At 38.3% G+C, this 14,021-nt stretch overlaps 1 protein-coding gene across 1 annotated transcript in view; it reads left to right on the top strand.

Annotated features, from left to right (window-relative positions):
• The window catches only part of GRIN3A (glutamate ionotropic receptor NMDA type subunit 3A), a 227,323-nt gene that overhangs the window by 91,912 nt on the left and 121,390 nt on the right, over positions 1-14,021 (top strand). The window contains exon 3 of the mRNA XM_069090621.1: positions 7,314-8,361. Coding sequence (XP_068946722.1) covers positions 7,314-8,361 — 1,048 coding nt within the window. The remainder of the gene's footprint in view (positions 1-7,313; positions 8,362-14,021) is intronic.

Genomic DNA, 14,021 nt, shown 5'->3' with positions numbered 1-14,021 from the left:
ACACACACACACACACACACACACACACACACACACACACACACACACTCTTCTAATTTTGTTTCTCCCCTACCCAACTCCTGTCCTTTTATGAAGGGACTTTGACATCTATATCAATGCTCCTTCAAACTCTAACTTCCCAATTCCTCAGTCTCCTTAAATTTGACCTACTCAATGACTCTACTTCAGCTACATATAGTAATGATCACACCAACAAGTGTTTACTTCCTTAAGCAAAAACTCTAAAATCTTCTATCTGAATGTAACCTACCATTCCATGTCTCCTTAAGTGTCTCACTCTAAATTTTTTCTTTGTCCTCGTTATAACTCCCAATTCTTCCACTGCTCAGCGCTTTCTCAGGTCATGATCCATACTCTGTTTTCACTTCCTCTCCTTTCCAGTCAGAGAGGGAGGTGGGGGGAGGGGAGGAGAATAACAATAACTTTTCACAATGCTAAATGCTAGGGATATGAGTGCTTGTAAATCCAATAAAACAAGATGGTTCCTACCCTCAAGGAGTTTATTGTCAGAATGGGAAAAGACAACATATAAAGGAGAACTAGAAATCTGGGAGTTGGGGTGAAGGTCAAGAGAATAAGACAATCTAGAAATGACATATGCATACCTGAGACCCCACATGAGAGTGAGTCTTCGGACAGAAGTTTCTCCAGGGTCAGAAAGCAGGTGGTGGGGGCGGCTAGGTGGTGCAGTGAGTACGAGTGCCAGCCCCAGAGTCAGGAGGACCCGGGATCGATTCTGGACTCAGATACTTAACACCCACACAAAATAACTGGCCATGTAACGTTGGGCAAGTTACTTAACCCCAATTGCTTTAACAAAAAAAAAAAACAGGTGCTAAAGAGGTAGAGAAATTTAGAAAGTGAGTTGAGTCTAATATAAAGTGAGTATGGCTTATACTATTAGTCAATTTAAACCCATACTATTCCCTATTCTTAAATCCCTTGTTCCTTTCTATCAGCAGTTGTCTCTTGCCAAAACTCAGTTTTGGATTACTGACACCATCTTCCTTTTCTATTGTTATTTCTATACTGATGAATGGACCTAGAGAAAATCACACAAATATGATAACTTGGTACATCATAAATTTATATTATCCATTGTCAACTGGGCTCTCACTGGAGCAAGGAAATTTTTTATTCTGCTCCAATTGATTATCTCTCTCCACTAGGAAGTTATTCCAAACATTCTCTTCTCTCAAGTCTTTTCTTACCACCCTTCCCCTCCTCTTCTTCCCTACTCCCATCTTTTAAGACCTCAAATGATACTTAAGAAAATTAATGTGCCCTAGATCCTATCCCCTCTTTACCATGCCCCTTAACTGTGAGTACTCCTCAATGCTCTGTTCTGGCCCCCCTTCTCTTCTCACTCTACATTTTCTTTGGTAACCTCACTAACTCCAATGGGTTTATCATCTCCATGCATATGACTCATAGATTTCTATATTCTGCCCTGTTCTCTCCCCTGTGCTTGAGTTCCACATGACTAATTATCTGTTGTGCATTTCAAAATAATATCTCCAAAACACTTCAAACCAAACATATCCCAAAAAGAGAAGTCATTATCTTTCCCTTCCAACCCCACTATTCTTTCAGACTTCCCTTTTTCTGTCAAAGGTACCATCATCCTTCCATTCTTCCAGTGTTCTACTCTCAGCATTATGCTCTACACCCTACTTCCCTCACTCTACATATCTAATCAGTTGCTAAATCTTGCCATTTCTGCCTACACAGCATCTTTTGCATCTGACCCCCTTTTTCTAATCAGAGGATGATAGATCTTAATTCATTAGACCTTTATCCTTTCTAAATGCAGATCATTCTAACAACCTCCTAACTGATCTTTCTAGTTTCTCCCTAATATAATTGATGGATTGCCAGTGAATTTCTTTAAAAAATATCTCTGACCATGTCACTCCCCAACTCAATAAACTCCAGTGACCATTAGAATAAAATATAAAACCTTCTGTTTAGCTTTTAAAGCTCTTCACAATCTGATGCAAAACTATCTTTCCAGTTTTGTTAGGCATTACTCTTCCTCCTGCTCTCTGTAATCCAGCCAAACTGGCCTTTCTCCATTCCTCACATAAGATCTTCCATCTCTCCCAGCCCTTTGTACTGGCTGTGCTCTCAGTCTGGAATGGAATGGGCTCCTTCCTTGCCTCAACCTTACTAGAATCTCTCTCTCTTCCTTCAAGCTGTACCTCAAGCATTCAGGGCCATCTCCAGTCATCCTGACCTATATCTTGTCACAGAATCTAGATGGTTCTGAGGGAGAAAGTGAGGCTGGTTACTTTGTACAGCCCTCTCTGACTTTGTAGAGGCCTCTCTCACTTAAATCCAATTCATTTGCAAGTCATGGAACCACCTTGCTAATGTCATGGTCCTCCTTGAGAATGAAGAACCAACAAGCCCAAGCATCACTTTCTACATGAAGCCTTTCCTGGTCTCCCCAACTCTTCATGCTCTCCCTCCCGATCTGTTACCCATTTAATTGCATTGAGTTTATTTTCATTTATTCTCTTCACACACACACATACTATATTTTCTATCTTTGTGGTTTCTTCTGCATTAGAACACAAGATCTCTGAGAGTAGAAACTCTTTATTTTTTTGTCTTTGTATCTCCAGTGCTTAGTGCTAACTTAGGGCTAACAATAATAATAAAATTTATATAGTGGTTTGAGTTTTGCAAAATGCTTTATGTATGTCATTTCAATTAATAGTCACAACTACATGTGGTAGATGCTACTATTATCCCATTTTATAGATAAGAAAATTGAGGTTGTGATGTTAAATGACTTGTCCAGAGTCATGCAGTGAAGTAAGTATCTGAGACAGGATTTTAATTCAGACCTTCCTTCCTCCACACCTACCATTCCAGCCACTGCTGCTGGAATGAGATAGCAGGGCTTCCTCCACAAGTTTTTAGGGCCTCATCTATCCAAAATGATTAAGGTATACATTTAGGCAAAAGAATGATAGAGATAGATGTCCCTTCTAGTACCTATCCATCCCAAGAATTCTCTGGCCCTTACAATGAAAAGAAGCCAGAGTCAAAGAGAGCATCCAATGGACCTATGATGTTTGGTCTACTTTTCTGAACATTAAAATGACCTAAATTATATGACACCCCCACACACACACATACAATAACAATTCTATTCTTCAGTTTGTTGTAGAAAGTGAATTTCAGGAAGTAGTTATAAAAGTAACCTGCTCATTCAAAACACAGCTAAAGTCTTCCCTCTCCAAAAAGCCTGGCTAATTATCAATTGATTAATCTGCACATTTTAATTATTTGGTCCCCTACTTCTCTAAAGAAGCAGAAAGCTACTGTGAGGTTTTAGATGCCCAAGACTTCATTATTTATTGCAAACTAACCTTCAGTTTAACTAATCCCTGACCACTGGGGAGTGCTAACATGAATAATTACCATTATGTACAATCTCTCCAAATAGACACACTCGGGGTATTTAGTGAGGTAAGAGCCTTGTTCTTCCTTGCGCCTTGTCTTCAAAATGGAATTTACCACTTCATCATTAATGAAGATTAGCACATTTTTCACACTAATTTTAAATTTCTACTTTCTTTTTTGCCTTCAATTTTATTTTATTAAATTTGTTTATCTACTTTTAGTTTACAACATTCAGTTTCACAATCCCTTGAGTTCCAAATTTTCTACCCCTCCCGCTCCTCTCCCCTCCCCCCTGCTCCCCCAACCCACTGCAATATGCAATCCCATATAGGCTCTACAAATACATTAATCAGGTTGTTAGAAGAATTATAACCAGTGAACTGAACAATGAGAAAGAAGGAGTGAAACAAAACTAAATACAAAAGAGAGAGCAAGTAGTTTGCTTCAATCTGCATTCAGACTCCGCAGTTCTTTTCTCTGGATGGTATATCCTTTCCATCATGATTCTTTTGGAGTTGTCTTATAACCTTGCATTCCTGAGCGGAGCCCGGTCTCTCAAAGTTAGTCATCACACATGTGATGTGTCTGTAATTGTGTACAAAGTTCTCCTGGTTCTGCTCTTCTCACTCAGCATCAGATTATATATGTCTCTCCATGTTATTATGAAGTCCATCTGCTCCTCATTTCTTATAGCACAATAGTATTCCATTACATTCATATGCCACAACTTGTTTATCCCTTTCCCAATTGATGGGCATCGCCTTGATTTCCAATTCTTTGCCACCATAAAAAGAGCTGCTATAAATATTTTTGTGCAAACAGGTCTTCCTTCCACTTGTATGATTTCTTTAGGATACAGCTCTAGAAGTGGTATTGCTGCGTCAAAGGGTATGCATTTTTTATAGCCCTTTGGGCATAGTTCCAAATTGTTCTCCAGAATGGTTGGATCAGCTCACAACTCCACCAACTCTATTTTCTTGATAGAAAAACTGTTCATTAATTGTTTTAATCTGTGACTTATGGATCAACACATGATAGTTAAGAGAGGGATCAGCCTTGTTAGAATCTTGAGCTACATATATAATAATATATAACATACCAATATATAATAATAATATCCCATTTTTAATATCATGTATAATAATAATTAACAATATTAATGTTAGCTAATGGGTATATACTGCTTTCAGGTTTATAAATCCCTTTACATATATTATCTCCTAACAACCCTCTGAAGTAGGTACTATTATTATCCCCATGGGGAAACTGAGGCAGAGAGGTTAAGTAACTTGCCCAAGATCACACAGTTGGTAAGTATGGGAGTCAAGATTTTAACTCAAGTCTTTTTGACTCCAAAGCAGGGATGTGCTTTGAAAAGCATGAACTGGCTTTTGATCAATTACTAAATTTTCAGTGAATGCATTTTAACCTAGTAAATTATCAGATGTTTCAAATCAGTGCTTGATTTATTGTTGGCTTGATTATCTAGATTTAAGAAAATGATGGAGGAAAAACTAACAAACCAGATTAAACTTTTTTGTTTGTTCTTTATTTTTTCAGAGAGGCCAGCATTCTAACTATCATGCTTCTAGGAAGTTGAGGAATATTCCACCCTTTCACTTAAAAATATCTGTTAAATCAAAATAAGTTTTTATTATTTATGTATTTTTATTATTTATGTACCCAGCACATCTAGCTGGTTCCATTTATAGGATTATAGATTTTGAGCCAGAAAGAACCTCAAAAATCAAGTCCAACCATTTTATGTCAAAGAATAAGAAATTGAAGTTAAGAGAACTAAAATGACTTGGCCAAGTCCAATACCAATAGTAAAGAACATATATAGGATTTGAATCCAGGTCCCAGGATGCCCAATCAAACACACTTTTTTCCACCATACATTTTGCCCTTTGCCACCATGTTGCCTCTCCTAATTCTTTGACTTTCACTTACCTCAACCAGAAACATTCTGAACAATGGGTTCCCCCACTTCTAGTCTGTGTTTCACAGTCTGTATCCTACATAGCTAACAAAATAATCTCTCTCCCATGTCACACTCCTACTCAAAAAAAATTTCATTTGCTCCCTACTACCTCCAACAACATGTAAGCTACTTGAGGGACAGGGGTTGTTTCATTTTTGTATTTCTATCCCTGGTCCCTAACACAGTACCTGGCATTAGGAGACGCCTAATAAAAGTTTTTTAATTGAATTGATTCGCTTCCAGGATGAATTGTAATCTCTTTTATTTAGAATTTAAATCCCTTTGCAATATGGCTTTATCCAGATTCATTTTGTATTAATTTTCATGATTTATTCAACATTCCAGCCAAACTGACCAACTTGCTCGACATTTTGTCATAGATTTCTAGACCTTTAGAACACATTGCCTCCTTTGCTTCTTAGAATCCTGAGCTTCCTTTAAGGTTTAATCTATCCTTTTCTTATTTCCACCAATTGCTAATGCTTTCCCATTCCCTAGCCCCCATGTTACTTTGCAGTGAGTGTGTATATTATGTGTATATGTATATATACACACAATATACACATGTGTAGTGTGTGTATATATAGGCATGTGTATACATATATGTATATATATGTATGTATGTATCCATAAACATATTATATCTAACCAGTAGAATATATACTCCTTGAAGACAGAGACTGTGTCTTCAGCTAGCACAAAGAAGACAATTATTAAATGCCTTTGAAGTTGAATTGAATTGTTGAAGAGATAATAGTAATAAGGTCAAAGAACTATCATTATGGTGATTCCTTTCTTATGATTGAAGGCACAGGAGAGCCCAAAGCCTTAATCAATAAACTCCAACTGTGCAAAACTATTGCAAAGGCTTTGTCTCTGTTTGTTTTACTTAACACCAACTCAGGAAAGATAAAGGTCATGACCAATAATAAGTATATTCTTGTTTCTCTGGTATTAGGACACATATAAGGGATAGCGTTAGTTGACTTGTTTGAAGCATGAAATATTCAAGTGGACATTTTCTTTATTTGTTTTCTGGGCATATGCACCTCCTTTAACTTGAACCAAAATACATTCCTAAAGGTTCACTGAGGGAACATAAGATCTGAGGACCTTCTGAGAAATATGATTCTATTTTATCATCTTTGGAAGTCATCCAATATGCCTCTCTGATTGACTTCATAATAATAGCTCACATTTCCATAGAGTTTTAATGACTCACCAAGTGCTTGCCTTACAACAGCCCTGTAAGGTAAATAGTTTAAATGTTATCTTTTTTTTCCATAGATGAAAAAACTGAGAGACAAACAGAAAGGCAGGCAGAGACAGAGAAAAAGAGACAATGAGAAAGAAAGGGAGAGGAATAAATACTCAGGATAGACACATATTTTTTATGCTTAAAGATTACATAATGTACAGGGCTGTTTTAAGTGTACTTAAATGACATCTATTGCGATAGCAAGTATTTCCCTACCCATGTATACGTGATTTACTTGCAAAGGAGAACGATGTGCTATAGTTAAAATATGCCAAGTCTCTAGCTCTGAGGGAGCTGCTAGAGTGTTAATTGGGACTATTAAAAAAGAGTGTAATTAACACTTCAATTCACTGGGGACTGAGGGGAGAGAAACAAAATCAATTGATAAAGTGCAAGCCCATAGAAAATGGTGTAAGAATATGGGGTTGCCAGTTCATTCTCTCAATCAAAGTAATTGTCTTCTTTTGGCTAGGATTGCCATAGACCTTTCAAATGCAATTAACTGTTTTTAATAAAATGAAAAGTTCAGGATGTAGGCAAACATTGACTATTGCCCCTTCTAAAAAGTAGAAATAACTCTACTGCTCAATGTCTCATCTGTCTTCTTGATTTCTTGCCTCTGCTCCTCTTTTACAGGTTTCTAGCCAACACTACCTTCAGGGGCCTCAGTGGTTCCATCAAGGTGAAAGAAACCACCATCCTAAGCTCCGAAAACAACTTTTTCATCTGGAATCTACAGCACGACCCAGTAGGAAAGCCAATGTGGACCCGCCTGGGCAGCTGGCAGGGAGGGAAGATTGTCATGGACTATGGAATATGGCCAGAACAAGCCCAAAGACACAGAACCAACTTTCAACACCCAGCCCGGCTACATCTGAGAGTGGTCACCCTAATCGAGCATCCATTTGTCTTCACACGTCAGGTGGATGATGATGGTCTGTGCCCTGCTGGCCAGCTCTGCCTGGACCCACTGACAAACAACTCCTCCATATTGGATGACCTTTTTGACAGCCTCCAGGGTGATAATGATACAGTACCCATTAAATATAAGAAGTGTTGCTATGGCTACTGCATTGATCTTCTGGAAAAACTGGCAGAGGACCTAAACTTTGACTTCGATCTCTACATTGTTGGAGACGGGAAGTATGGAGCCTGGAAAAATGGCCACTGGACTGGGCTAGTCGGGGACCTCTTGAGTGGGACAGCCCACATGGCAGTTACTTCCTTTAGCATAAACACTGCTCGCAGCCAGGTGATTGACTTCACCAGTCCCTTCTTCTCCACCAGCTTGGGAATCTTAGTGAGAACCCGAGACACGGCAGCTCCTATTGGAGCCTTCATGTGGCCACTCCACTGGACAATGTGGTTGGGGATATTTGTGGCTCTTCACATTACCGCCATATTCCTCACCCTATATGAATGGAAAAGTCCCTTTGGAATGACTCCCAAAGGGCGGAATAGGAGTAAAGTCTTCTCCTTCTCTTCAGCCTTGAACGTCTGTTACGCCATCTTATTTGGCAGAACCGTGGCTATCAAGCCTCCCAAATGCTGGACTGGAAGATTTTTAATGAATCTCTGGGCAATTTTCTGTTTATTTTGCCTTTCCACATACACAGCAAATCTAGCTGCTGTCATGGTTGGAGAGAAAATATATGAAGAGCTCTCTGGGATACATGACCCAAAGGTAAAAGAAAAAAAAAAACTATAAATTTCAGTTTACTTATTAGTCTTCTTTATTATACATTTAAATCTCATGCTAAATCTCTTGTCCCTTTAGAACTATATACCATTCAAACTTCAAGGTCATTACGGTCATCTAATCGAATCTCCTCATTTTTCAGATGAGGACTTGAGGCCCAGAGAAGTTAGGTAACTGGACTAAGGCCACATAGCACTTGTCATAATGGAGAGTAGGATGGAGATCTCTAGGTTCACAGTGAAGTGATCTAGCATTCGTTTTCATTTTGCTTGTTGAAATTTTGTCAGGCACCATGTGGTTATCTCTGTCACTCACTTAAGGGAGAATTCAGAGAGCCAATTTATTGTCTGGAGTAGGTCATTCTCTAATTTATTGTCCGTGAAAAGAAAGAGGTCCTTGGAAGTAGTTGTTTCAGAGGAGTTCTGCCTATTAGAAATGTCTCTTAACAGTAAATATTCCCTGGACATTGGCCATCCTAGGCAAAAGATGCCAGCAGTCAAAATATCCTGTCAGATACTCCTCATTTCTGACCTACTCTAAACCCAAGAGAAAAACTAGTCAGTATAAAACAACCCTACCCAATGTAGCCTTTACAAAATGATGAATTGCTTTCCTTTGGGGTCAGTGGAAGGAAATCAGGAAAACAATACATTTGCTCACTAGTAAAGCATCTATTTGCCCATTAAAAAAGCAATATAGTTGCGAGAACTCACAGTTTATCTTGTGGACCTCGTGTTTACAAGGTAGCCTAAACTAAACACTTCTTACACTCAGGAGCTACTGTGGCCCTTTTCAGGAATATGTCAGTGCAAAGAACAATACTTTTGGACAGTGGCAATTTTTCATTTGGAACTAAGAGTTGCAAGAGCCAAGTAAGTTGACTTGAGATAGAGAAGCTAATTATATTGAATGCTTCTGTCCTCTAGAATTGCTTTCCCCTGCTTAAGTTGGTGATAGACAAACCTATATTTTATTAGCATCATCTGATTGGATAAACACTGTTTCATCGTGCTCAGAGATGCATAACTTGTGACTGGAATGAAAGCTCAAATTTAATGGAAGGATAGTCTTTGGTTAAATCGTAGATTAAGTTTTCATTAAATTAGCAAGTAGTAAATATTTCTCAAAGCAAATTAGATGTGGAGTTATCCTTTGCAAAGGAAAGAATATAGCATTGAATCAACTGTTTAGCAAGTCATTGAATTGGGAAAATCTTATGTGGCCAAAAATTACACCTTTTAAAGTGAATATAGACTAATCACTTCCTGTAGGACTGAAACAGCTCACTTTAAAATTTCATTTAAAATATATTTTAAAACCTAATTTTCATAACAATGCCCATGAAGAGAGTGTTTTCAATGGTCCCTAGCAAATAGCTAAGGACTAAATAGACTGCTCTTAGAGCTCCTGACAAGTTTTCAATAGTTCTCCTGGTTTAGATTAAGCCTCTAGATTTGTTTTGCAACCAAAGGCCAATTACAAATTTTGCCTATATAGCTCCCAATAAATGGCACTGCCCTTGTAATGGGATCCAATTAGAAGTGAGTCATCAGGAGTAGGTAATGAGTTCCCTTCAGTGAAGGAATTCAGTGATTTACTTGGAATTCAATGAACATTTTTCAGTTCCTTAAGCCTCAGATGTACAATTAAAACATCAGCCAATTTAACAGGTGAACATTGAGAACTGAACTTGTCTCCTCCTCTCCATTTTGGACTAATTTCCTCTGTCTCTAAACATTCTGAATCCCTTCTGGGGGTGAAATTCTAAGGTCAGTGGATTCTCCAAATACTTCCATAAATCTTTAATGTTCTGTGTTTAAGAGACTCTATACATAAACAACTTAAACAATATGAAACAAATCAACTCTGTGCAGTATGAAAATCAGATAAACCTATTTTGGACAAAAAAACTAGTTGACTCCCTGTCTCCATGCAGATTTAGAAAGGTTCAGCATACCAACAGTCCAGTATAAGGAAACATAGAGCATGTACCAAGACAGCAAGGCAAGCCTGCTTTATTGAGGGGACATACAATCTGAAGATCGGTCAAGGACAGTGGTGAAAATGGGTGCACTGCTCAAGTCCTGGTGCAATTACATGAGCTCACTGAACCTCTAGAAGGAAGAAGGCACTGCCACAGTAAAGTCAAGTGGCTTTTTATAAGGGTTCCCATCTGGATCTAGCAGGGCCAGTCAGTAGGGGAAGGGAGCCTGGGCCTGAAGACAGGTGCTGATTCATGCTTGTGGGGAGAGGAAAGACTCCTAGAGAAATGGCTAGTTGATATTCAGACTCCCCTCTGGTGGGAAAAGGGGCTTTGTGCCATTACTGCTGGTCTTACTCTGCCTGAGTGACTCAGGGATTTGAACTTCCCCAGTGTTTCTCCATTTATCTGGGTAGGGAGGCTACTGGGATTAATAAACTACCTGACCTTTTTTGTTTTTCAAATACTGGTTTAAGAATAATATAGAAGCAACATTCATATTTTAGATATTTCTTCTTCCAAATGGTAGATGGAATTTAGTACCAGTGCCAAAACAAGAAGCTAAAAAATGAAAATTCCAATCAATAAACCCAGGGGGGTTTTTATGTCATCATGATGATAAAAATAGTTTTTTTGCCATTTTTTTCCTACTGAGTTGTTTTGGGGTTACATAAACATGACCTGTTTAAATATGAGGTCATCTTTCCTGGGATTTCTTTGAAAATCCTCCTATGAGTCTCTAGAACTGTAATGAATCTATTGAAAAATACTATAAGAGAGTCAAGTCTTATCATTTTCAGGAAGGATCCTATTAAGTTTTAATAGAATTCTAAAATCATGCCATAAAATGAGCAGCAGATGTACAATCAAAAATTTAGAATTTAGAGATCAAACCATGCCTTGTGCAAATGAGGAAACTGAAGCCCAGAGGTTAAAGGACTTACCCAAGGTCATCTCGGGGCAAAATCAGCATTTTAATCTAGTTCCTCTGACTCTAAATCTAGTGTTTTCCCTATATCCTAACATAGCTAATTGTCTGTTTTGATCATTATAAATCATCTTTTTATTTTGCCACGCCAATGCATTCCCTCCACTAAGGGAAGACCAAAGTGCTTGACATGCCAAAATTAATGGAAAAAAAACTTTCTATTTTTATCCTGGAACTCAGCATTTTCCAGATTATCAGTTAATGAAATATTTTCATTATACTCTACCAAATTATTGGCAAACTATTGCCAAATAGTTGGTTTGTTATATCTAAATCATTGTCATTACAGACCTATAGACTTAAATACATACAGAATAGAAGCAAATGACTAGAATTTTTTAAATGATAAGAGCAGAAAGGGGGAGGTAAAAGAGGAGAAAGAGAAGATGAATGGAAATAACTAAAACTGAAGAATAATTTAGAGAAAGAAGAACAAGAATTCAATGCATTTAGCCTTCCATCTGGGGCACCAAGTTTACTGTATTCCTTAAACTAAAGCCGCTTCATGAATATTCAGTTTGCAATATTATTATAGTGTCTTCTAATCTCTCACTTTATTCACACTTCTTACCAAGCTTCAGCATTCCAACGTACAGATCACTGAAGCCAAGTCATGAACACTACACACTATAAATGTGAGGGAGAAATTATTTTAGGGTAGTTAAGAAGAAATCATAATGACAAAACCCTAACAGAGCCCAACCAAGTTGAAACAAGACAAGCCCAGCCAACAAGCCTGGACTATGATGCTCCCCAAGTAAGAGTGGAGGATAATTTTTCATACCTTACTTATCCCTCAGAACAGGAATCAATCAATAGAATTGGGAAAGATCAATACTGAATTACAGCTAGTAACTAGTGAGGCTATTGCCTCAGAGATAAAATAAGAACTCCTCAGCCTGCCACTTAAAGCCTTACAATCTCTGGCTTCAACCTAGCTTTCCATACTTTCTCTCACTCCTTTTTTTAATAAGTCATATCAGTGCCTTTCCTTTTTTACAGTGCTTACCCCTACTTCCATATTGACTCCCCACCCCCACCTCCTAACAACAAACCTCACCTTGTAACAAAGAAAAACAGTTAAAAGCAAAAAAACAATGGAGACAATAACTATTCCAGACATTTCCTGTCATTCCTTCCTTCTCCATCATGCATTCAGTATTCCAGTCAAATTGGACTCTTAGTTGTTGCCTGAATTTGGCATTCCATCCCCATCTTTGTCCCTTCACTAGGCTGTCCCTGATGCCCAAAGGTGAGCATACAGTATGCAGTGTACCACTGGCCTTTGGGGGAGGGGAAGTCAGAAAGGGAACATGGTCATTCCCTCCCCAGTAACTGTAAAACCAGCCACAGGCTATACAAAAGCCTAAAATCACACCTGGAATTCCTCCCTTTCTCAATGACTCCACCTCTCAGAATCCTTGTCTTCTTTCAAAATTCAGATCAAGGACCACTTCAAGAAAAAAGTTTTTTCTTGATACTCCCCTAAGTAGTTAATGCTCTCTCCCTCTCAGATTACCTTGGATTCACTTAGCTAGGTAGAATAGTGGTTAAAGCATTGGATTTGGAGTCAGGAAGACCTGAGCTCAAATTTGACCTCAAATATTTACTAGCTACATGACCCTGGGCAAGTCCCTTAACTTCTCTGTGCCTCAGTTTCCCCATCTATAAAGTGAGTTCAACAACAGCATCTGTCTCCCAGAGTCATTGTTAGGATAAAATAAGATACTTGTAAAGTACTTTTCAAAACCAAGTGCTATTTATTGTTATTATTATTATTATTGTGATGGTGGTGGTAGTTATTATATATTTGTTTTATTCCTCCAACCTAGTTCAGTGTAATCTCCCTGAGAAGAGAAGCTGATTTGGTTGTGTGTGTGTGTGTCCACATCCCCAGCACATAACAGCAGTACCTTTCACAGACTAGTTTTCCTTCTATCTTAAAATCCTACTTATAGGCTGTATCTACATTTTGCCAACTTGATTTCAAGACTACACATCTCTCAATATATTTGGATATTTGGAAATAACCTTTTTTTCTGGGAAAACCAATCACTACCATAAAGTTGCATTGTGTAAATAGTGTACTGACATCTCTGCTCTATGAAAAATATTTTGGTTTTTGAAATTCCAAATATGGATGGATGTGTAGATGTGATGCCACAAGACCTGGTCACAGTGAGTGGGGAAGTTTTCCTCAGTGTACCCAAGACTTAGAAGTTTCACTTTCACACCAGCCAGTGCAGGAGAACCAAATAGCTAGTACCATCTTCTAGACTTCAACCACTATTATTTCCCTAACTACTCTGGATTCCTTAATATCTAGGACCCATCAGAAGTGGAGTAGAGGAGAAAGGAGGGAGAGGTAGAGAGAGAGGGAAATGAAGAGGAAGAAATGGAGGGGAATGAAGGGGAAGTGGAGGAGAGGAATGAAGGGGAAGTGGAGGAGAGGAATGAAGGGAGAGTGGAGAAGGGGAATGACTGGAAGGAGGTAGAAAAGGAAAGGGACAAAGAAGGGAAAGAGGGAGAGAAATAGGGAAAAGAAAGTGAAGGGAATAAGCCTTTATATAGAATTTACCAGGTGAAAGGCACTGTGCTAAGCGCTTTATAAACATTATATCATCTGATTCTCTTGGGAGGTCACAAAGCTTTTCCCTTTTACCTACTCCTTTCCCT

Source organism: Petaurus breviceps, unplaced genomic scaffold (assembly GCF_028583685.1).
Source record: "Petaurus breviceps papuanus isolate PSGF00001 unplaced genomic scaffold, PetGlider_PUasm1.0 187, whole genome shotgun sequence".
Taxonomy (NCBI): domain Eukaryota; kingdom Metazoa; phylum Chordata; class Mammalia; order Diprotodontia; family Petauridae; genus Petaurus; species Petaurus breviceps.
The sequence above is the reverse complement of the archived record's forward strand: the minus strand, read 5'-3'. Positions and strand labels throughout refer to the sequence as shown.